At 38.5% G+C, this 24,810-nt stretch overlaps 1 protein-coding gene and 1 non-coding gene across 3 annotated transcripts in view; both read right to left on the minus strand.

The window, feature by feature from the left end:
- Positions 1 to 24,810, minus strand: part of TMEM245 (transmembrane protein 245) — a 79,364-nt gene that overhangs the window by 30,891 nt on the left and 23,663 nt on the right. For both annotated transcript variants that reach the window (XM_065946430.1, XM_065946431.1), the window contains exons 5-11: positions 24,488 to 24,712; positions 23,162 to 23,331; positions 14,817 to 14,921; positions 11,068 to 11,150; positions 10,086 to 10,176; positions 4,027 to 4,125; positions 1,240 to 1,371 (exon numbers count right to left, since the gene is read on the minus strand). In XM_065946430.1, coding sequence (XP_065802502.1) covers positions 1,240 to 1,371; positions 4,027 to 4,125; positions 10,086 to 10,176; positions 11,068 to 11,150; positions 14,817 to 14,921; positions 23,162 to 23,331; positions 24,488 to 24,712 — 905 coding nt within the window. The remainder of the gene's footprint in view (positions 1 to 1,239; positions 1,372 to 4,026; positions 4,126 to 10,085; positions 10,177 to 11,067; positions 11,151 to 14,816; positions 14,922 to 23,161; positions 23,332 to 24,487; positions 24,713 to 24,810) is intronic.
- Positions 13,686 to 13,758, minus strand: TRNAG-GCC (transfer RNA glycine (anticodon GCC)). Its single transcript has one exon. It is a non-coding gene; the product is annotated as a tRNA-Gly (tRNA).

Raw genomic sequence — 24,810 nt, forward strand, 5'->3', positions numbered from 1 at the left:
ATGGAAGTTCATGAATTTCTAGATTTAACTTCAAACTATCACAGCTATATTAGGCGACTGGGAGGACGGGAAAATGTGAGTGCAGGAATGGGCGAAGGGCCCAACAGAGTAGTAAGAAAACCCCAGGGGAGCAGTAAGGAGGCACTGAGAGACTCGAATCTTTATCTTCCAGGTCAGAAGCCGAAGATAACACTGTGAAACCAAGAAAGGGCAGGATAAACACTGTTTTAGAAATTTAGAGGTAAATACACAGAGAAAGTTAAAAGAATGGAGAGCTCTGATGGAGAATGAGACTGAAGGGAGGAAGCTCCTTAAAGTATCTTTGACTTTTCAGCTATGGTCATCTCCTGTTCTGATAAAAACTAAAATTTAAAAACATCTAGCACAGCAAACCTCCACTTTGTAAAAAATTTTATTTTTTTAAAGATTTTTTTTTTGATGTGGATCATTTTTTTTGGTTTTTGTTTTTAAACTCTTTATTGAATTTGCCACAACACTGTTTCTATTTTGTTTTTTTTGGCACCAAGGCAGGTGGGGTCCTAGCTCCTGAACTAGGAATTGAAGCTGCACCCTCGGCACTGGAAGGACTTTTCCCAACCACTGGACCACCAGGGAAGTCCCAAACCTCCATTTTTATTATTGATAAGAGTTACAAGTTTATTCACAAGAGAGGATTTCTCATCTCTGTGAAAAGTCATAGGCCGAGAGACCTCACAAAGTACGCTATGGAGTGAAACTCACCAATACTGCAAACTGTTCCTTGCTGCCTCCAATCTTTTGGAAAACAAGGCAGAGGTGGATGGCGCATGAATGAAGGACAGGAGGGATGACAGAAATCTAAACCTTTAAGCATCCAGTTTCTCTATTGTAACTGGAACCATATTTCTATCTGCCAAAGGACTTCGCCAACCAAAGGCGGCTGGCTCCCTTGCTAGTGGTTCAACTAGGGGCATTGTGATCAGTCTAGGCGATGAGGACCCCATTCTCAGAACCCGCAAGCTTCCTGAGTCAGCATCTCTTGGTTACTCTTCAAACACAGAGGAGGTATCAGGGGAGCTACACTGGAGGCCTATGGCTTTTGGACATCTTTCTGGTGCATTTAGAATTCTCAAAACTGCAAAATCTCATGGCATTAAAAACAGGGTAATGAAAGACATTTACGTGTGTGAAAAAAAAAACCTGTGAATTACAGTCTGTTTTTTCCTAAGTCCAATTTAACTGAAAAATACCATTTCTTACCGAAAGAAAGGTCTCAATGTTCTCATGGACAAAGGAAGCGATATCCTGCCAGTCGAGAATGTCCCCCAGCCAGCTATTCTGACGACTTATGTGCAGCTTGTGTCCTCTGTGCCTTCCAGAGTGCGATACGTTCTATGGAATAAAACAGTTCAGACATGAAATCCCCATCTTAACCTAAAGACAAGAAGACATATAAATAGCCTACTTTTTTTGGGTCCACTGGAGCAGTTTAGTAAATACATAGAGGTGAAAAGCTTTGTATTATATCAGAAAGTAACAAAGAACTCCATCAAAAAGACCCGAAATATATTTTTCTGTTTATATTCTAGCTACTGTGTCTCAGCCTAGCTTAAATGCATCCCTCCTAAGCATGTTCGTGAACACACTTTACTTGTCAGTATATTCAACTGAACATGAACACAGCATATACTTTCATCTTATTTTCCCCCTTTCTCCCCTCTAACCTTTCTTTTAGTCTCCCATTTTTGCTTTTTCCCTCCTTTCCTCATCTACCTTATTACTCTTCCAAACAAGCTAAAGAGAGCAGAGAGAAATAAAATATGAAAAAGTAGAGCTAAAAGCAATATTAACTATAATGGTATGTATTAATCATATCTCAATAAAAGAGGGAAAAACAGAACATGAAAGAGAAAGAAGGGTGCAGAGGAGAAATCTAACTTGCCTATCTGGAAAAGAATTACATTGGCAGATATGCAGGAATAACAGATGTGAAAGAGTGATGAATAAACAAAGTGACTGGTAAGGTTAACATTTAGAAATAGAAGTAGATTCTTAACATTTTGCATGTGTTTCCATTTTCGCCCTTTTCCAAAAAGCCCAGGGATGCCAGTTTTCATTAGCAATGAAAACGTTAGGCCCTAGTAAAAGGTAAAGAAAGCAATGCACTTACCCACTTGCAAACCTATGCTTTTAAAACACTGACCTGACCTCCCTGGACCATTCAGGAAACTCAAAGTGGGTGAGGGATAGTAAAAGCTGTTTGTGTGTAAGCAGAAGCCCCAGAACTAGCAGAACAAACAGATCAAACCTTTGTAATTAGCTCTTCAGCAGGTCTATCTACCCAGAGATTCCCCAGTTAGGTTTTGTTTGGTTTTAGTATTTATTTATTTATTTGGCTCCACTGGATCTTAGTTGTAGCTTGTGGGGTCTTTAGTTGCCCCAGGCAAACTCTTAGTTGTGGCATGTGGGATCTAGCTCTCTGCCAAGGGATTAAACCTGGGCCCCCTGCACTAGGAGCTCAGAGTCTTAACCACTGGACCACCAGGAGGTGCTCCCAGTTAGTTTTAACTCCCAATTTTTGAAAAACCCACAAAACCCATCACCATTCCTTCAACTTCTCCTAGGCGGGGGCCAACAAAAGTCCGTCTAGTTAAGACTATGCTTTTTCCAGTAGTCATGTATGGATGTGAGAGTTGGACTATAAAGAAAGTTGAGCACCGAAGAATTGATGCTTTTGAACTGTGGTGTTGGAGAAGACTCTTCAGAGTCCCTTGGACTGCAAGGAGATTCAACTAGGTCATCCTAAAGGAAATCAGTCCTGAATATTCAATGGAAGGACTGATGAAGAAGCTGAAACTTCAATACTTTGGCCACCTGATGTGAAGAACTGACTCACTGGAAAAGACCCTGATGCTGGGAAAGATTGAAGGCGGGAGGAGAAGGGGACGACAGAGGATGAGATGGTTGGATGGCATCACCGACTCAATGGACATGAAACTCGGTAAACTCCGGGAGTTGGTGATGGACACGGAGGCCTGGCGTGCTGCAGTCCATGGGGTCGCAAAGAGTCGGACACGACTGAGCGACTGAACTGAATTGGCAAGAACACACAATGCCAAACAGGTCACTAGGGAACATATGCAGATTTTCAATTGCGCCCTCCTCCCGCTCCCCAAGTTAATTCTGCCCCACTCGATCTCTCTCCCCCTGCATGGGCATCTTCCACAGCACAGTCCCTGATGGCCCACGGGCCCTGCCAACCCAGTGTACAGAATGGCCTGCACGACTACCTGCTTTCAAACTGTCATTTTTATATTTAGTAAAAAATGATACACATCAGTACAAGTAGCACTAAAAGATACACATCAGTACAAGTAGCACTAAAAGTTTATTTAAAATAAAACAATTATCTCTAAACTTTCAGATCTATTTTCACTTCCTCAAAGAAAAAGTTCTTAATGTCCAGAGGTGTACTGTCCCAAATAGTAGCCACTACCCACTTGTGGCTACCGAGTACCTAAATATGCTCCTGGTGTAAAAGATAAACCAGACCTCTAACACTTAGAATGGAAAAGATTTTATATGTATATGTTATATATAAAATATAAAATCTCATTACTTTTTCATTCATTCTATATGGAAACGACATATATTGGGTATACCGTGTTAAGTAAAATACATTATTAAAATGAATCTCATCCATCCTAGTCTTTTTTTCTTTTTTTGTTTTAATGCAGCCACTAGAAAGTTAACATTACATATACAGCTTGCATCACACTTCTACTGCACAGATCTGGTTAAAAGGATGAGACACTGTTGAGGATAACGAAAAGCAGATAGAACACGGATAACAGAGAAACTGGTGTGTTCTGCCACGGAGGTTAATCATCAATTCAAGCTGACCTTTAATCACCTGAGGTTTAAGACCTTGCAGCTTAAAAATGTCAATAAATGAAATCCCAGGGTTAACACAATCCGACCTAACCAATGTGCTCATAAAAGGACACTATTAGTTTACAACTGAAATTCTTAGCTAAAATAACTTACCTTTACAAACCAAGAATGATACAGCCTATCCCAAAGTTCTAGTACTTGTTTTTCAATTACGGCCGTATTATTCACCTTATCTCCGAGAATTTTATGAAGCTGGAAGGAATACAGATATAATCTGAGTTAGTGTTTCAGGCCACAATCCAGTAAAATTAATACATGCTGGTCTTTACATTTGTTCCAAATCAAACTAAAATGTCCCAGACTATTTAATTGCCTCCAACCACATTATTCTTTCCTTAAACTTTACTCAGTATTTCCAGTAAATACTCTCTGTCTTTTTGCTTCTTTATTCTGTCCTTTATTTTTAGGTCTCTAAGAAAACTTCTTTAAGTCTTTAGAGAACGAAGCCATGCTTACTGACTTTTCTGATCTCATCTGTCCAGAAAAAAATCTTTTCCAAGTGACCCCGGTGCTCACCCATTATATGGAAGTGTCATGTTACATTTACCATTAGTGTTAGAATTACCACACAACTTTCAAGTAAAATTTTAGAACCTCAGCTATAAACACAAATCTTCCTTTGAATATGCTGAGAGATGTGAGGTCTCAGTGTGTGTTATTTGCTCAGTCATGTCCAACTCTGCAACCCCATGGACTATATAGTCCGCCAGGCTCCTCTGTCCATGGGATTCTCCAGGCAAGAATTCGGGAGTGGGTAGCTATTCCCTTCTCTAGGGACCTTCCCAACCCAGGGATCGAACTCAGGTCTCCTGCATTGCAGGCAGATTCCTTACTGTCTGAGCCAGAGATGTCAGATCTCAGAGTTATGACCAATTAGACTGGCCTCAGGGTTTGGGAAATCAAAAACACTAAGACAAGATAACTTGGAGAAAGCTGTTCATTATAGTATCTCATCCTACATTTTACATGTTACTAAAACCATATGGCAATTAAAGACGCTTTTAAAAAGACAATGATTTGTTGCCCCACTTAATATAACTGCTGCTGTTTTTTCCTCCGCAACTTTCTGCATGCTTATACAGATACAGTTTAGAATTCTATATTTTCTTTTGCATCATAAGTATTTCATTTTTGCTCTTCAACACTAACCTTTATTTTTAATGGTTTCATATTAGCTAAGTTTTTCTATTATTATTTAATAATCAATCATACGATATAGAGATGGTTCCCAATTTATAATGTCACGAGTAACAATGCAATATTCTATACAACTTTATTACTAACATTAAGATAAACATACAGGAATCAAAGGAAATGAGCATTTTAATGACTCCTGTGAAACACTGCTAAACTGTCTTCTATAAGGACTGTACCAGTTAATACTTTCCAATATTGTATGAAAGAACCAATTTTTCCCAAACCTTATGAACTGATAAATTATTAAATTATTAGATAATTTAATAGGTATGAAATGGTAATAATTATTTATATTTTTCTTTAGTGATGAGAGTGACCATTTTCCATGTTGGTTTTCAATGTGTATTTCCTTTTGTGTGACCTAACCATACCTTTTGACCATTATCTTATAGATACCTGAACCAGTTTTTTGACATATTTGATACAAATATATCTCCTCAGTGTTTTCTCTTACATTTGATTTATTCATAACCAAAGATAAATTAGTGACTATAAAAGCCATTTATCTTTGCATAGTATTTTACAGTTTACAAATGGCTCTCACCTATGTTCTGTGACCTTGGCAACAATCTCAACAAAGTTAGACAGAAAAAGATTTTGTTAACCCTTTATTCTTTTAAAATGAGAAAACAGAAAGAATCTATGATAGGCCCAAGGTCATGCAGCTAGAGTTGGGATTAAAAGTAGCATAGTTAGGATCAAAAGTTGTCTAATATTCTTTCATCTATAGCTTATATAACCTATGAACAAAGAATACCTAACAGAGCAAATTATCCACAGTAATTAAAACCACCATTACCCCTATTCTAATTCTCCCTACTTATTTTTTAACAATCATGGGGATTGAGTCTTTTTAAAAGTTTTATTTATTTATTCACCCAGAGTGTTTAGGCTGTGCTGGGTCTTCACTGTTGGGGAGAACAAGGGCTTTCTCACGCTGTGGCGAGCAGGGGTTACTCTCTAGTTGTGGTGTGCGGGCTTCTCGATGCGCTGGCCTCTCGTTGCAGAGCCCTGGCGCCAGGCATGCAGGCTACAGCAGTTGCGGCACACGGGCTTAGCTGCCCACAGCAGGCGGGATCTTCCCTGGTCAGGGACGGAACCCACGTCCCCTTCCCTGGCAGGCGGATTTTTAAACTGGACCACTAAGAAGTCCTCTACTGACTTTAACTGTGTCTTTTATATACCACGACTGTCAGATTCTCACAGTCCTATGACCCCTTCTGTCAGCCTCTGGGATCTCCTTTTGCCAGAAGAGCCCTAAAATGGTCACAGACAGCCTCCGGTTTTGGCTGCTCGCACAGTGGCCTTTACTGCAATAAAGCACTATTTCAAACTGACATCTCCTTTAGCGGTCTCACTCCCAGCACAACGGTGAATAAAATACCCCAACTATTAACTAAAAGGAGTTGTCGCTGTTTAATCGATAAGTCACGTCTGACTCTTCTGCGACCCCACGGATGGTAGCCCGCCAGGCTCCTCTGTCCACAGGATTTCCCTGGCAAGAATACTGGAATGGGGAGCCACTTCCTTCTCCAGGGCATCTCCTGCACGGGCAGGCAGATTCTTTACCACTGCGCCACCTGGGAAGCCTAACTCAAAAGAGAGTTCAGCAAAATTTTGCAGCATGTTATAAAACCCTCTTTTCAAATTTGTGGTGCTATCAATCCTAGCAGAATACTACAGACCCCAATTACCAGTCTGCAACATTATATTGTCAAAAGTCACAAGGAAGACTGGGCCAGAGAACTGAGTTTAACAGGCACATCACTGCGGTTACAAAAATCACTAGGCACAGGTACCGTTGGTGGGATGAGATGCTCTCTGCATAGGAGACACAATTCCACACTAAGAGCAGCCAGAATGCCATCTGAGGGCTGTGTGACTTAAGGCAAACAGCCCAATCTACAAAAATAGGAGTAAGTCAGAAAGCAAATGTCTGTTCCAACCTTGGTTGAAATCTTGGCAGCATCTGATACAACCAACCAAGTCTTTCTTGAAACATTGTCTTCTGCAGGCCTCCCTGATACACAGGGTACAACACAGGGCTCCTCCTCCTCCTTCCTCCCTGCGGGCTCACTTCTCTGACCTTCAAAAGCCCAAGTGCTCAGGAAACTATGTCTGGTCCTCCTCAAGACGCACTCTCTCCTTAGGCCACAATACAGGCTTAATGGTGTCCTCCACCTCTCATTTCTCATGTAAAGTCCTAACCCCCATGTGACTGTATTTGGAGATAGGGTCTTGAAGGAGGTAATCAAGTTAAAATGAGATCACTGAACTCTGAACAGAGAGCAAACTCGGGGATATGAGTAGAACCATAACAGTGAACAGAGGACATAGGAGACACGGCTGACAAAGTAGGCTGGGAGCAGATAGAAAGTGACCTTCTCTGTTCACACCTAAACATAGGCTATAAAGACTTTTTTTCTTTCCTGAGTGTGGCATTCTGCTCCCACTTAGTTTTGGCCCTTTCTACACTGCAGTTCTTGGGATTCAATTATTATATGATTCTTAGATGGATAAGATCTAAGCTACCCCTGCAATTTCAGTGACTTTTTTTTAAAAAAAATTTTATTGAGATATAACTGACACACCTTACAATTCACCCATTTAGGTGTATAACCCAATAGTTTTTTTGCATTCACAGTTATGCAACCATGACCACAATTTTTGAACATTCTCAAGCCCCCAGAAGTTGACTCCATACTCATTAGTAATCACTATTCCATTTCTTTCCAATCCCCCTACCCTTGAAAACCACTGTTCTACTCTGTTTCTATAGGTAAGCCTCTTTCACACATTTTATATAAATGGAATCATATTTATGTGGTCTTTTATGACAGCTTCTTTGACTTAGTATAATGTTGTCAAGGTTCATCCATGTTGTAAAATGTATCAGTACTTCCTTTTTATGGTCAAATAATATTCCATAGTACAGATATACCACATTTTATTTATCTACTCAATTCAATGGTTGTTTTTAGATATTATGCTTTTGCCTCCTAAATCAGGATCACAAATATTTTGCAACTTTTCATAGAAAATCATGTCTCTTCTGCTGTCTTCCATTTTAGACTCTTAAGTATAAGGTTTCAAACCTATTTTTTCTTCTAAGTAATTAAAAATTTACTTTAAAATCTAAGGCACATTCTTCTAGTTATCCAAATTCCCTTTATTAATTTCCCAAATAGGTAAAAATTCCAGAATAAAAGTTTCTCCTGAACAGATAATTCAAGAATTAAAAGCTACGTTATCCACAGAATAAGTCAGGCAAACATATAAATGTCTAAAAGTCCTCGGCAATATTTGGTCTTCCTTCCATGATAGTTCTGAGATGTACATCCACATACAGTGGACCCCTGACCAACACTGGTTTGAACACTGTGGGTCCACTTACACATGAATTTTTCTCACTAAATATGTACTATAGTGGTACAAGATCTGTGGTTGGTTGAATCTGAGAATGTAGAACCAGGTAAATGAGCGCCAAATGTAGTTATTCAGGGACTTTTCAACTACAGGGAAGGTCAACACCTCTAACCACCACATTATACTTATCTTTTGTTTATTCAATAAATATTTTCTTTAAAACTTCCACATGACAGTAGATTTGATTATCTGGTATGGACCCAGGAAAATCAGTAACACATCTTTCTCCTAACTTTTAACTTGACCATGATTCTATCCTTAGGTTAGCAGATTATTGTAAGTATAGTGTAATTTCTAAGAGGTGGCGCAGTGGTAAAGAATACATCTGCCAGTGCAGGAGATGCAAGAGAAGTGGGCTTGATCCCTGGGTCGGGAAGATCCTCTGGAGGAAGAAATGGTAACTCACTCCAGTATTCTTGCCTGGAAAATTCCATGGACAGAGAAGCCTGGCGGGCCACAGTCCATGGGGTCACAAAAAGTCAGACACAACTGAGCAACTGAGTACGCACATATACACAGTGCAATTTCCAAGATACTTTTTGTTTTTTAGATTCTGAATTTAAATTTCTAACAGGGAATTTTTTGGCACACATCTCAGTGCAACAAGTTTTAGCAATCCCTAGATAATCCTAATTACCTCATACATTAAAACCGCAAATTACCTTCATTTCCACAGGAAAAACTAGGGGAAAAAAAGCGATGTCCCAAATCTGTATCATGGAGTCTGATCCCTTAGCTACAAGAGCTGTGTCTTTTCCTCTGCCTTTCATTTCCCCCTTCATAAAACTTCAGTCAAACTTACCTCCTCAAGTACATTCCTATCTCTGTATCTTGGATCACATAAATAACCTTTCTTAAAATATACTCTTCCTGCTCTCTACGCATCCAGAATCTATCATTCCATTCCTTCACAGTTTATCTCAAGTGCCACATTAAAGCACTTAAATCAGTTCCGGGCACACACTTCTAGCATATCATAGTAGAAAGAGCAAAGGATTTAGAATTAGTCTTCAGTCTGAAAGCAAGCTCTGCAATTTATTACATGACCATTGGGAATTTACTTAAGTAAATTTACTTAAGTCTGCTTCCTTGTCTATAACGGGGGTAAAATAATTCAGACTACTATAGGTTTCTTGGAAAGACTAAATGAAACAAATTGGAAACTGTCAAGTACAGTTATTAGCAGATAATAATAAAATTTAAAAATTTACTTTTTTTTCCACAAAGCCATATTTGATCAGCCAAGCTTACTGATCATTCTGTCCTAATGTACAAACAATGAATCAGATCTATTTTGAACATGAAGCAAATGCCCAGCCTCTTGGATTGTTCGGGCTACCAGCAATTATCAATAAGATCATCCAGATGGTTTTATTTCATCCTATGTTGCCTGTTGACTTATAGACTTAAGCCTATTTCAAAAACAGAAATTATAAACAGAATCTCCATTTTTGCTTTATTAAAGCAAGAAGTCGCTACCAATGAAGGCCCTGCAAAGAAAAAGTTGTGAAAATAGGCTCTTCCCTTACCTTGTGGGTTATCCATTCTCGTCCATACTGATACACGTTGTTGGCTGCAGAATTAAGGGCTCTTTGGACAACCTGAGCCTCGGGAAGCCAACTAATTCAAAATAAAGGGAGGAAAAAGGAAAAACTGGTATAGTGTACTGCACCAGCAATCCCTGGAACTTAATTTTTAAAACAATCATTTACAATTTACAATTCTAAAACTTGCAGAGTATTTCCTAACTTAAATTACCAACTACCTTGGGGGTAGTTAAAAAAAAAAAAAAAGGAGGCCATACAATTTGTCATCAAGTTCAATTAGGTGAACAGCATAATCCCAGGAACACTCTCCACGAAGACATAAAAACCCTCTCACAGAAGCCAAATTAAACAAGTCGGCAAAGAGATCCTACAGGCGTTGGCAGACTTTTTTTTTTTCTGTAAAGGGCCAAGGCATAAATATTTCAGGCTTTTCGGGACATATGATCTGTATCACAACTACTCAGTTCTGTCTTCTTTTTTCTGCAGCCTCCAAATAGCCACAGACAGCATGACTTGAACATGTGCAGGCTGTCCCAATAAATCTTCATAGGAACTGGTGGCTGGATTTGGTTCTGAGCCCCGCAGTCTGCCAACTCTGCCACAAAAAATGATACAGTATGGGAACGCTGCTGACTCTGCCACGGGGGGGATTTTCTCCAATCCCTTAACCTCTGATCCTGCTTCCTCATCTGTAAAATGGGGATAATCCCTTCAGCACACAACATAACGTGTGGGGAAATCTTAGTAAATCAAAGACATGTCGTAAACTGTGAGTCTCAATTCAATATTCGGACTTTCCCCTCTGCTCCCCTCCCCACTACATATCATTCTTATGCAAAATTCAACAAAATTTTGCAAACTCTTATCTCTTCCAAGGTAACTGTACCAATGAAGATCATTTCATGAAAACAGACAATAGAACCTAGGCCATCCATCTCTATGTTTGTCAAAATTACATTCTTACTTTGCCCACTCGGGATGATTTGCTAGAGTTTCATTAATCAAATTGCTTGTGACTTCAATCATGTGTACGCTCTCTTGATGTACCTGTATTATGGACAAGAAATGAGTATCAATAAAAATTAAACCCAATTTAACATTCATCTTTTATACTATTCTAGGAACAATGCTTTAAGAGTCAAGTAATTAGATATCTTAATTTCAGTTAACTTAACAGACCTGCACTGAACAGCCAATATCCATAACAAAGCAACTCTAGATTGTTTTGGAACTCTGAAAGCCGTCATTTTGTTTCAGTAAGCAAACAACTTACCTGTAATCAAACTGCAAAGTTTGTCTTCCCTGTCATTAATGTCTCTGCTCAGTGTTTTTTATTTTTTGAAAAGCCTAAGGGTTCCCCCTAAACCTGAATAGCAAAACAGTCAGCTGATAATTTTGGCCTAAGTTATGCTCAGGCACTTCACAATAGGAAGCTTCATCCTTTCTAGCCTGAGATGTGTGAAACTTGAGAAATGCAATCAAAGGTACAACAAATGTGGAAATCTCCCTAGGCTTTCAATATTCACAGGATACCTTAGGGTCTCCAATATAACCATTCTAAAATGTGATTTATTAATCTCAGCCCTTCTATGTCACTCTTGCTTCCAGAACCTCTCCCTTTAATTCACAGCTTCTCTGTTGCCAGTCCCAAACCAAATCCACCACAACCCACAAGAAAATCTGTAGGTTTTTTCTGACCACACAAGGCAGGTGAGGATAAGTAATTCCAAGTAAAAAAGCCACAAACTACATGTCTTTACCAGATGTAGTAGCAGTTTTTCACAAGCAAACACTCTGCAAATTATTGCCTAACTGATCATTTTTCAAAGTCCTGATATGGTGTTTATAATAATTTTTATACCATTTTATTCTCTGGCCACCTGATGCGAAGAGCTGACTCAATGGAAAAGACCCTGATGCTGGGAAAGATTGAGGGCAGGAGGAGAAGGGGACGACAGAGGATGAGATGGTTGGATGGCATCATCGACTTGATGGACATGGGATTGGGTGGACTCCGGGGGTTGGTGATGGACAGGGAGGCCTGGTGTGCTGCGGTTCATGGGGTCGCAAAGAGTTGGACACGACTGAGCGACTGAACTGATTGATTCTTGCTTTAGGTAGAAAGGAATTACCTAACATCCTCACCCTGCTATTATCCCAAAATATACTAGGAACATGGAGGCAAAAAAGATTTTCTGACAAACTGGATATGCATCTATTAATAAAAGAAAAAAAGCAGTAAAGAATGACCCTGAGGCTTTTCACCTGAGCAAGCAGAATGAAGCTGTCACTTACTTGAAATGAGAACAGACAAGCAAGGGAGGGTCTGGAATTCGGTTCTGACATGTTTGAGATGTCTACTAAGACATTCAAATGGATACTGTCATGGTGTTTTAGAGGATGATCCGTTTATTGGCTGGGAGAATGAACTAGATAACCAGTAAGTTTCCTTCAAAAGCTCAGTTTGCATGAGTCCTAAACCACAAGGAAATGGTTCAGTAATAATTGTTATCAAAGTTCAGAGAAGCAAAGCTCACTGAAACATGCAATGAACAAAGAAAAAGAAAGATGAAACGGTTGAGATGAGCAGGCAAGAAGACCCTACACAAAGGGACAAAGAAGGGAAGGTAGAATAGGAGAGAGAGGAAAAAGAGAAAAAAAAAGGAAAACAGAATTACATACTGGTGAAAGGTTTCTCTAAGAACTAGAAAAACATACAGAGGAAGGTTTAGGTGAAATATAACAAAAACAAAGACAGACCTCAAAAGTCTGTAGAGTCTAAATAAGTGACTGTACATGATTAAAATCCAAAGAACAGGTAAAAACTGCATTTTAACTGAAACAGGTACAGAGAGAGCAGGTTGTTAGAAGCAAATGATAAGATCAGGGCATACAGAGGCTAAGAGTGACTGAGAACAGGACTTCCAAGTGGAAAGTCAAGTAGTAGGAAAAAGTGTAATCCCTTAGCAAATTGCTGTATATTAGATTATCTATTGATAATAGGTACTACCATATCTCTACAGCACTATATGAAAACGGTTCACATCCAGGATATCAGGTAAGCTTCACAATTTCTGGAAAACAGCATACAAAAACCTGGGGTGCAGAGTTCAGTAGGGTCCAAATAAAATAAAGACAGTCTTTTATTTATTTTTTTTTTTCTTTAGAGGACTTTATTTGATTCAATACGCACTAAAAAATATTTACCTCTTAGACAATTATGTCAAATAAGTTTTTCTGAGTAGTCTACTGTCTGAACTGTTTAAGCTGAATTTTTAAAAAGGCAAATTTTTTAAAAGTTTCTTGAAAAGCCAGTAAGAGACAAAAAATTTAGCTGAACTTTGGAGAATGATTTTCTTTGATAAAAGAGGGATGAAAAACTGCAAAAGCTGATAACATGACTCCATACAAATATGCAGTGAAAAAAAAAAAAAGAAAAAAGAGGAGTGAAGTGAAGTGAAGTGACTCAGTCGTGTCCCACTCTCTGCAGCCCCGTGGACTGTAGCCCGCCAGGCTCCTCTGTCCATGGGATTCTCCAGGCAAGAATACTGGAGTAGGTTGCCATTTCCTTCTCCAAGGGATCTTCCCAACCCAGGGATTGAACCTGGGTCTCCTGCATGGCAGGCAGATGCTTTATCCTCTAAGCCACCAGGAAAGCTCCAAAAGAGGGGTAATAAGGACCAAATTTTTTTTATATCCTCTCAAAATTCTTCTGTTGAAAGTCTAACATTCAATGTGCTAGTTATAAGAGGTAGGGCCTTTGGGAAGTAATTAGGTCATGAGGGTGGAGCTCTCATGATGGGATTGGTGTAGAGGTTTAGTTGCTGTGATGGTTTAGTTGCTAAGTCATGTCCGACTCTTGTGACCGCATGGGCTGCAGCCCACCAGGCTCCTCCGTCCATAGTATTTTCCAGGCAAGAGTACTGGAGTGGGTTGCCATTTCCTTCTCCAGGGGGTCTTCCTAACCCAGGGATCGAACCCAGGTCTCCTGCACAGCAGGCAGATTCTTTACCAACTGAGCTACCACGGAAAACCTGATGGAAGACATAATGGGATTAGTGTCCTTAAAAGAAGAAATACAGAGGTGTTCTTTCTCCCTATCATGTGAGAATACAAGGAGAAAACAGCCACCTATAAACCAGGAACAGAGCCTTTACCAACAAGCTGACCATGCTCCCACTTTCTTCTGGGGCTCTCAGCCTCCAGAACTATGAGAAATAAATGTTTGCTGTTGAAGGCACTTGGTGTGTGGTATTCTGTTACAGCAGTCCAAACTAAGAAGGCGGAAGGGAAATGCAAGCTGGAAGGATCTGGAAAGTGAGAAATACCTTAATGGTAAATCAGCAGAAAGAACAATGAGACATGAAGGAAGGAATCAAATTCTGATCAAGTGAACAGGATCTACGCTAGGAGTCATGGACCAGATGACAGTTCTTCTTTTGAGAGAAGAACCCACTTTTCCCTCAGTATCTCCATTTTTCATCTGCATTTACCTCAGAGGATTTTTATGATAATAAAATTTAAATGATAAAAATACATTAGGCAAATTCATGGCAAAACCAGCAACACAAAAATCATAAATACTTTAAATGCTATAATTATTTATAAGCAAAGTAACATTTCCCATGCATGCAACTGCTGGCTTCTTATCCATACAACAAATTCTAACTGCTAAAGAGTTTATTAATGGTGATAGTAATTGTTGTACTGTACCTTTGCAGTCAGGAGTAGGGCTAAAAGAAGTGTTCCTATCACTAACAAAAATATGATGAAAATGCTAATTATTTTGTCTAACATCTTCTCCAACCAGATGATCATCTGCACAGAAATGAGAAAGAGAATTAGTCATCTTTCAAGTACAATTTAATAAAAACATATGTGCATTCAAACATCATGAAGACAAAACAGGCTATTCAGCATTGCAGAAACTATGGCATAATGATTAAAGCAGTAAAAGCTATAAGCCACTTTAGAAAATTAACTAACAGTGTTAATTGTTGTTACAGAAAGAGCTTATTATTGTCACATCTAAGAAAAGGCAATCAATTTGAATATAACCTAAATTTATGCTTGGATTCTCATAGTGTGGTATGTTTACATTTCAAATTAGAATTTACGATCTAATAAACATTCTTAAAACTAAATAATGACAATCCCTTAGTGACCTCAAATCTCTACTGACAATTAGCAAACATATATGACTTTAGTAAAAGGATGACTCTTACAATACAGATATGTCCTAAACTAGACAGATAAAATAGGAGCAAATTAAAATGGGAATTACATTCAAAATATTTTTTTCCTTTAATGTCATCAGGGTTACAAATAAAATCTATTGTTAAGGTAGTGATAAATACCAATTTCAGGATAATAGCTACCCTGGAAGCAAAAGGGTTGGGACATGGATGCACAATCAGGGAGGGGTACACAGGAGACTTCAGTTGGTACAGGTAATATTTTGTCACACTGGAAGAGAGGCATGTGGGTGCTCTTCTATCCTTTTATACTTGAAACATTTCATAATAAAATAAGAAATCCACTTGAAATTTCTATTTTTTTAAACCATAAGCTTTATGACAAATTATAATTGACTATAAGTAAAGAATAATCATTAATGCAGTAATTATCGCATAATCAATAAAATGATGCTTTCCCAAAATGCCACTAGGCATTCTATTTTGAGTATAACTTCTCTCATCTTCACAATGACAAATAATCCTACATTTTCTAAAACTTTTGTTTTCAGAATATCTAATCCTGACAGATCTCTCTAGAATTCCTGCCATGCAATGCTACCAATTAACATTTCAAAAATACAATCAGACTGATGATTGAAATACCACAATGCACCCCTCAATCCCAACATAAGCACTGCTGAGTAAGTTACTCTTCTCTTAAATATGAATTATGCTCACCAAACAGTTAAACATTCAAGAGCAAAGAAGGATGGTTAAAACAGCATGTCTTCTAAAATATTTGCTTTCTATTCGAAGATTCTAAGCTTGCACCTCCTTATCTTTCAGGAAGGACACTGTCACCAAGAGATCGATGCTACAGTGAACTCAAAGATAAACAGTGCATCTTTCATCTTGACAATTACAGCTTTCAAACAGAAGAGTTAATTTTCAGTGCATGCTACCAAAGCATCAAAGACAATGCAGAGATTAAAAAAAGTAATAACAGGCTTCTAAGATATGGAAGGTCAGAGGTCATATTTTGAATGTAAGTTCTAAAATCAGTGAAAGTGAAGAGTATCTCAACATCTAGTTTTTGAGAGTTTCCTGAGCAAAGAGATAGTATTGCATGATTCCTCTTTGTATCTCCAAAACCTAACAGTGCACAGCATGTGGTAAAAGCTCAGTTAATACATATTTGAATAGGAAAAATAAAGAAAATATCAGAATTAAGACTGGATTGGTATTCACAAATTACAATTTCTGAAAATAACTTAGGAGCCTCAATTTTTTTTTTAGAAAATTCACATCCTGAAATACATCAACATAAAAGATGTTTTATTTGGAAAGTATCTAAAGTTATGTCTGAGTATTTTTAACATATAAAACATGGAATATTCACAAACACATTATGTACAACAACATTACAAAAGTCAAACTTTGTTTTCAAGCCAGGGTAGAATTTTCCTATCACAAGCTCTGTATACCTAAGGGCTGGAATAAGAGACACCTAAAGAAAAATTTATTTTCAAGAGATAATACTGAGGGTTAGATGTTTTATTGGAAATTTAAAACACAGGCAGACACCGTTTTATTGTGCTTCAATTTATTGTGCTTTGTAAATAACGTGTTTTTACACATTGAAGGTTTGTGGCAACCCTGCATTGAGCAAGCATATTGGCGCCATTTATTCCAACAGCATTTATTTATTTTGTATCTCTATCACATTTTGGTAATTCTCCCAATATTTCAAACTTTTTTGTTACGATATTTACTATGGTGATTTGTGATCAGTGATTTTTGATGTTACTACCACAACTCACTGAAAGCTGAGATGATGTTTAGTCTTTTATTTTTCAGCAATAAAGTATTTTTAATTATGATTTATAATATTTTTTGGACATAATGCTATTGCACACTTAATAGACTACACGTGTCCAACTCAGTCGCCAACTTTTTACCACTGCGCCACCTATTAAGCCCAATAGACTATAGTATGTGAAAGTGAAAGTCACTCAGTCGTGTCCGACTCTTTGCAACCACATGGACTTGCATGATATAGTCCATGGAATTCTCCAGGTCAGAATACTGGAGTGGGTAGCCTTTCCCTTCTCCAGGGGATCTTCCTAATCCAGGGATCAAACCCAGGTCTCCCACATTGCAGATGGACTCTTTACCCGCTGAGTCATAAGAGCCGCCCAAGAATGCTGAACTGGGCAGCCTTTCCCTTCTCCAGCAGATCTTCCTGACCCAGGGATCTAACCAGGGTGTCCTGCATTGCAGGTGGATTTATTACCAGCTGAGCTATCAGGGAAGTCCAGACTACAGTATAATACAAATTTTATATGTCCTGGGAACCCAAAAAAAACCATATGACTTGCCTTATTGCAATATTCACTTTACTGTTGTGGTCTGGAACCCAACCGACAGTATTTCCAAGGCATGTCTATAAATAAAATCACTTGAGATGTTCAATACACAAGCAAAAGGCATGTGTGTGGCGGGGGTGGGGGGGAAGTTTCTATTTACATATGGCCAGCAAAGATAAGGTGAGAAAACAGGCAAAACGGAAGATAGCAAAAGTGAAAGAGAGAAAAAAAAGTGGAAAAGAGAGGCAGGAAAGACTTAAAAATGTGGAGAACTAAGGACCAATCGAGAGGAAGCAATCAAAGAGGACAGGAAACTTACAGAGGAAAAGAGCACCCCAAAAGAGTGAATGGGGCAAGACTCATAAGGAAACTGCAACTCGCAGACACAGAAAAGGAAACATGGTCGGAGGAAGCAAGGGAGAAGGGGAAGGGGATGAAGGAGAGAACTCGTAAAGAACTGCCAGAGGCGCTGTCCCATGAGGCCGTGCTCTGCTTTAAGCAAGAGGAACCACACTGCCTGTCAGTCCCTACCCGCTCCATTTATTTCCCAGTTTATTTTAGGTTTGAGATTTTATTTTCTAAAAGTAGGAGGGAAGTACTTTTAAAATGACATTCTGAATGTTTTAAGTATAAATAAAGGGCATGCATTTTTTTCTAAATGTAGAAATGTCAGTAAATATATAGTTATATCAAAAGGTACTCTGAGGCTTCTAAACTGACTCGCCTTCTTTACCAAGTTATGAAGAAACTGTCATTCCACTACTGAGTTTTCTATTCATTATTCTGGACGTGTAGGTTTTTATTTTGCTTTGTTTTTCTTAGCCTAATTCTAGCAGTGCAAATAATAAATACTGAGAAAACAACTAAATCTTAAGAAACAGTTACATTTCAATTAATCATAGCCGTGTTTCTCACCCTCACTTCTCTTGAAATAGTTTCTAATTCACTCCACTTGAACTTGGAATACCAATACCCAATGCTGCAAATTTTCTGCCCTTGGATGAAATACGTAACAAAAGAGACATCAATTTATTTTTGTGCTTTCCCGGGGCACAGACTCTCAGAAGTTAAAGCAGTTACTCCAACTCTACACCAATACTTTACCTATGCTACACAGAATCATCAAAGAAAAGGAAAAGGTTATCTGAACCCTTGAGAATCTTTTAAAACTAATTCACAATTAGTCAGCTATGAATTAGGTAACCTAACTCAAGTCACCAAAGGTTAAATCAGATTGAACCTAATGACTTTAGCTCTCCTTTCTCTCATCTCTTGAGAACAATTTCATTTCAATAAAAACAAAGTGGGGAAATACATAAGACCACCTACTCTAATCAAAGTAAGAAAATATAACTTATTTTTGCAGCACTATCATTTGCCAAGGATTGAATTCATTTACTCATATTTGTTTTGTAGAGTGGAGGTACACACAACCATTTGTGTATGTGTGTTTGTATGTGTGTGTGTGATCACGGTGCTATGTGTGTATGCTGATTTTACACACTGTTTATTTTCAATCCAAAGTTTAAAAGTGTAATAAGCACTGTCAATAAGTCTCCCCTCTATTCTCTTTCAACAGAAAGAATGAAACTCTAATCTTTATACCCAAGAGCCTCACTTTGAACTATTTTTAAGAGGTAACACATTTTTCTTAAGGCCTGCTGTAAGATTTTCACTGAAGATTTTTAAGGTCTTATTGTGTTTAATGACAACACACATGAACGATATCATCTTTTGCTATCTGGCCTAGGGATCCGATAACACTCTCAGAGCTACTGCACGTGTACTATGGTACTCCTAACCTATCTGGATTAGACTTCATTTAAGTTACTGAAAATTCCATGCCAATCATGTGAGGCATTTACCATAGATACAACCTCATGTTTTGGGAAATACATAAAACTAGATGTCATGGGCCATGACTACACCATTTTTTGAGAGATAAAAAATAAAATTGTGAAACACTAGCTATTAAAAAAAAGACAACATAAAACACTATTGGCCAAGAGAATCATACAAATATTTCACAAGTCTTTTTAAAAAAACTATGGTGTTATTTATAGAAAAAGTAGCCGTAAAGAGCTCTCTTTGCTTTTCAGTAACTTTTGCCTAAAATGCTCTCACACATTACAGGAGACGAGAGTGTCAGGCTGGGCCACATGATAGAGCTGAAAAGGTCTGGAGGTCACAGTGGACAACAGGACCACGAGACAGAACGTCACCACTCTCAGGCACGGAGATACCATCCACATCCTAGATAAATAGCTTTAAGTTTTTAGCAAACTGCACTGTGGCAACATTAATGCTTCACGACCTTCCATAGCTTATAATTAGAACTTTAAAAAACAAAAACTTAGTCTGACATATGAACAGAAACAGGGTGAGAACGGAGATACGGGGGGGAAGTTACAGAATTCAATAGTAAAAATCAACATCTGGGTGTTCATTTACCTTCTTATTTAGCCAGTGCCAGAGCTTGAGGATAGGGGTAAGGTGAGAGAGAAGATAAGAACAGTGGCATATCATTAGAGAATGCAGTAACAGTATGAAAAGAAAAGAGAGTCACTGAGAGCATGAGGAGGAAATCATCTCAGACAAAGGAAAAACTGGAAAAAAAACTGAAATGCATTAACAAAGTTTCAAAATCAAGTGAATGTAGTATTCCTTTAAGACACACGATTGAAATGATGATAACCACAAACTTCTTTCGAAATTCAATGATTAAAAGTACATAAAGATAACCTGAATGCTTACAGGTTTAAACTTTCACACCAAATTCCAAAGATCAAAGCTATAATTAAGATTTTTCACATACCATGCATTAAAAGGATTTTCAGTTCCTATATAAACTAATTCCTGTTCACACACTACATTTTCATTGAACTTTGTAGTTGCAGCTTTATAATAATACTTATTTTACATTTCCTAGAGTAAAACATTTCAGTGCTCATTTGGAACAGTGAACACCTGGTCAAAAAGCAGACATATTTAAGATTCTGATCATATTAGGGGCATTTTCTTCCATTCCCAATTTTTCAGGCATGCATTCTTCTACTGTATGTAATATCCTGCTGTTTTTTCACATAGACATTACCTCATCTACACCTCACAATATTTAGCACTATAATAACTAATGCTAGTTAATGGTCACATAAAATAAAAATCAGCAAACATAGGATTTAAAGCATTATTAGTGTATAAAAAGCATAAAGACTAAAAAGCTTAATTTCATCTGAATGATGAAATTAATCATGCTCTTTGCAGAGTTATTCCTAAAGCACACCTAGTACATGTTTAGACACATACTTCAAACAATCTTCTCCAGATGGATCATTTCAACACTGGCCCAATCAATTGAAATTAAACAGAAACACGGAAAATAGATTTATTCCCCAAAGCAGGACCCCAGATATATTATTATACTGCATAAAACATAATTTTGACATTAACTATAATTGAACAAATATTCAATTTGTGATAGCCATTTATTCTGATATATATCATATGTAACAGAAAATGCTAGTCTTATTCATTTTACTGTCTCTCTTCCTGAAGCACAAGACTGACAGATAAATTAGAATAAAAATGACAAATTTTTACAAGACTACCCCATAACAAATACTTTTGATGCCCCTGGAATTTCAACCAACACAACTGTACAGTTTTCCTAAATGAAGTGTTCCCAATACAAGTACATGGGAGCACTGAAAACAGATTCAGTTTTTATGCCATCTGACAGTGGTAAGACAAAAATTAACTGGTGTAAGAGTCACCCTCTTTACAGCTTGACGAGATAAATCTGCTCTAGTAAGATAAAACTTCACTTTAGTCAGGGAGATGTGATCGACATGTTGAAATCTGTGAGAAGTCCTAGATTCTTATTTTAAAAAATTGAAAAAAATTAATAAGAACACAATAGGCAGGGAATTCCCTGGTGGTCCAGTGGTGAGAACTCTGTCCTTTCACTGCCAAGGGCCCAGGTTCAATCCCTGGTCAGGGAACTAAGATTCCCAGAAGCCACAGATCAGGGTCACAAAAGACACACACACACACACACAAATAGGCAAATTAAAAAAGAAAAAATATAAACAGCCACACACACACACACACACACACAATAGGCAAATTAAAAAAGAAAAAATATAAACAGCCAAGAAGCAAATAAAAGAATGGTCAACTCAACTGTTATTTTTTAAAATTTCAAATTAAAACAACACCAAGATACTTCTTTTCACAAACTAAAATGGACTTTCAGTTATACCAAAATATCCAGTACTGGCAAGAGCTCAAAGAAATGGGCATTCTCATATGCTGCTGAGGTGGGAACTAAAACTGACAAACTTTCTGGAAGACAACCAGGCAATATATTAAAAATATGTATCCCCTGCGCCTCCTTTGACTTCCGCCCCCTCACGTGAACTCCAGATACTGTTCTTGTCTCTGTCTACATTTGCTTCATCCAACAGTGTTTTTCAACCTTCAGCCCTGGATGGACCTGTTAAAGTAGTCACCAGCAAGTCCAGCTTACAAAAAGGCGTTCTCGATCCAGTCTTGCCTCACTCTCCAGCTCTGCCTCCCACTAATCGCCGTTTCACATATCCCACTTTCTTCGCGTTCCCTAAGAACTCACTCTGCGGGGGTCTCTGTGCCCCTACACCGCTCCATCTACCCGCTCTTCTTCCAGGCCTCGCTAATAAACTCCTAGCAGTGCTCAAAATGTGCTCTGGTATCACCTTTCCCACTGCTCATCAACAGTGAGGCATTTCTTGCTCAGCTACTACCACTGTATCCTGGACACACCTCTCCCCTCAAACTATAACAACAGCTCAACACTTATACAGCGCTTACAGTGTACCGATCCCAGTCTAGGAACTGAACATGCATTAACTCACTGAACCCTCACTACCATTCTCTGAGACATACTCGCTATTATACTCTATATTCATTGGCACAGAAAGGTTACAAAACTCATCCAAGGTCACAGAGCTAACAAGCAGCAGAACTGGGATCTGCTACAAAGTTTGAATTCAGAGACTGCTCTAAACCATCTCTTCTGAATCTAGCAAAGCCTCTAAATTCTAACGGATTGCTGTCTCCCCACTAAAATAGAGTTTCTGTACCTAGTTTTCCAGGATTCATCTGGTTTTCCCTAAAACTTATGCTATCTGACACATGAGAATTATCCAAAATTATTCACTGCACTGAGCTACACCTGGCTATATAATTTTAGGCAAGTCACTTAACCCCTCTAGATTTCAATTTGGTCCTTATAAAATTAAGAGTTGAACTAGGTGCTCCTTTTCCCTCATTTTTAAGATGTAAAAGTACTTACACAATACTTATCCAAACCACATCTATCTCATCCATCACTCTAAATTTCAGCAAAGTTAGACATTAAATGTGTTATCAGCAAGTACAACGTAAATACTAATATACCATAAAATGGAATCTTTTAGACAATGAAATACATAATAAACTCCATTTGAAAGCAGCTCAAGTTATGAAAATACAATACCTTGCTATCAACTTTTAACAAGAATTTTCCGAGCCCGATAATCGGCCACGGGGCCAGGGCTTCCTGCCGCTCCTTCAGGAAGCGCTCTATCACCTGCCACCACACAGCGCAGCGCTTCTCCAGGAAGTTCACGACGCCAAAGTGAATAACCAGCTTTTTGAGGACCCAGACTATGAGGAAGATGAGAAATACACACACAAGAGAGATAGAGATTACAAACGGTTCAGTTCCACATACCCTTCCTAAATCAGTAAAGCTGGCGCTAAAATATATAGGTTTTTTTGTTTGTTTGTTTGTTTTTGCTATTGTTTAATGGAGGAGGGAAGGAACAAAGTTCAAAATATTCCAGCTTGATGGAACTGGGACAGTTTCCACACAATCCCCACCTACCTATCTCCCACCCTCTCTGTGAAGTCTGAATCCTTGAAGGGGTCAGGGATTCAAAGCCCACATAAACGTTAGACACCTTGATCATGAGGATTTCACTGACTACAGTCTTGGCCCCGCACACTACCGTTCTAGGATGAAGCATACTAACCTCTGACCTGCCCTTGTCTCTTTGGCTATTATAGCCGCTCTTGCCAAATTTTGTTCTTTTCCTTAGATATTTGATGTGTAGTGACCAGATAAGCAGAAGGTATTCCATACACATCATAATTTTATACCCCCACAGGGTAACATTTTCATTTGTATTTCTATGTCTCTTCTTGATGCTCTGCACATCTGAACCTTTCACCAGGGTTCCGTAGAGACCAGGGCTGTTACAAACAGCTGTACACTACATGATTTCAGCAGGAACTACTCAAACTACAATATGAAGGTAACCCTCTGCGGTGGGATACTGTGGTTTCCCTTTAAACAGGGGTTAAACCTTCTGTTAAAAGCTAACTAAGAAGGAGGAGGGACTAGAAGGAAGTGCTACTAATCTGTGAGGGCTGCCCTGACGTCTGGACCCTAGATAATTGGTCCCAGCCACTATGATTTCCCTACTCCAGGGAGCTCTGTGTCTTCAGCCCTGGCCTTTAATCTAACAGTTCACTGTTTACTATTTTGAACCATGAGCTCAGTGTTACATGCCAGGTCAACAATTCCTTCATCAGCATTTTTAAACCTCTGGAGACATCCTAGGAAGAAAGTTCCTATGGTCTCGAGAATAAGTCCAGGGTAATTATAGTTGTAAAATCTTTGTGGGGGCCACCATATTCACAGCCTACTCCCCTTTTTTATTTAAAAAGATAGTAAAATTATCTCAAACATTAAAAAAAAAAAATCCACAAATTTAAAAAAATCTTCAAAGGCAAGACAAGATCATCAGTAACCAATTACCTGCAATAGGCACTGGCAGCAACTGTACAATCCACAGGTTGGACCAGATCTGGACTCCGACGATGGCCCAAAGGAGAGACACGAAGTAGATGTCACTAGTTTTCTTCTTCCTAAGAAACGTGCCAACTTCAGGTCTCTGTCTGCCCAGGGTGGGAGAAGGGGAGGCGGGTGAAGAAGCTGAGGCCAGTGATGCAGGGGGTTCTCCTCTGTCCATGGTTTCTGTCCCTGAGGAGGGAAAGCAAAAAAGAAAATCACCCACATATTGGTCCACATTAATAAACAGTAATACAGAGCAATTAGCTAGGCCTGGTTTAAGCCTTTAA

Source organism: Muntiacus reevesi, chromosome 10, assembly GCF_963930625.1.
Source record: "Muntiacus reevesi chromosome 10, mMunRee1.1, whole genome shotgun sequence".
Lineage (NCBI taxonomy): Eukaryota > Metazoa > Chordata > Mammalia > Artiodactyla > Cervidae > Muntiacus > Muntiacus reevesi.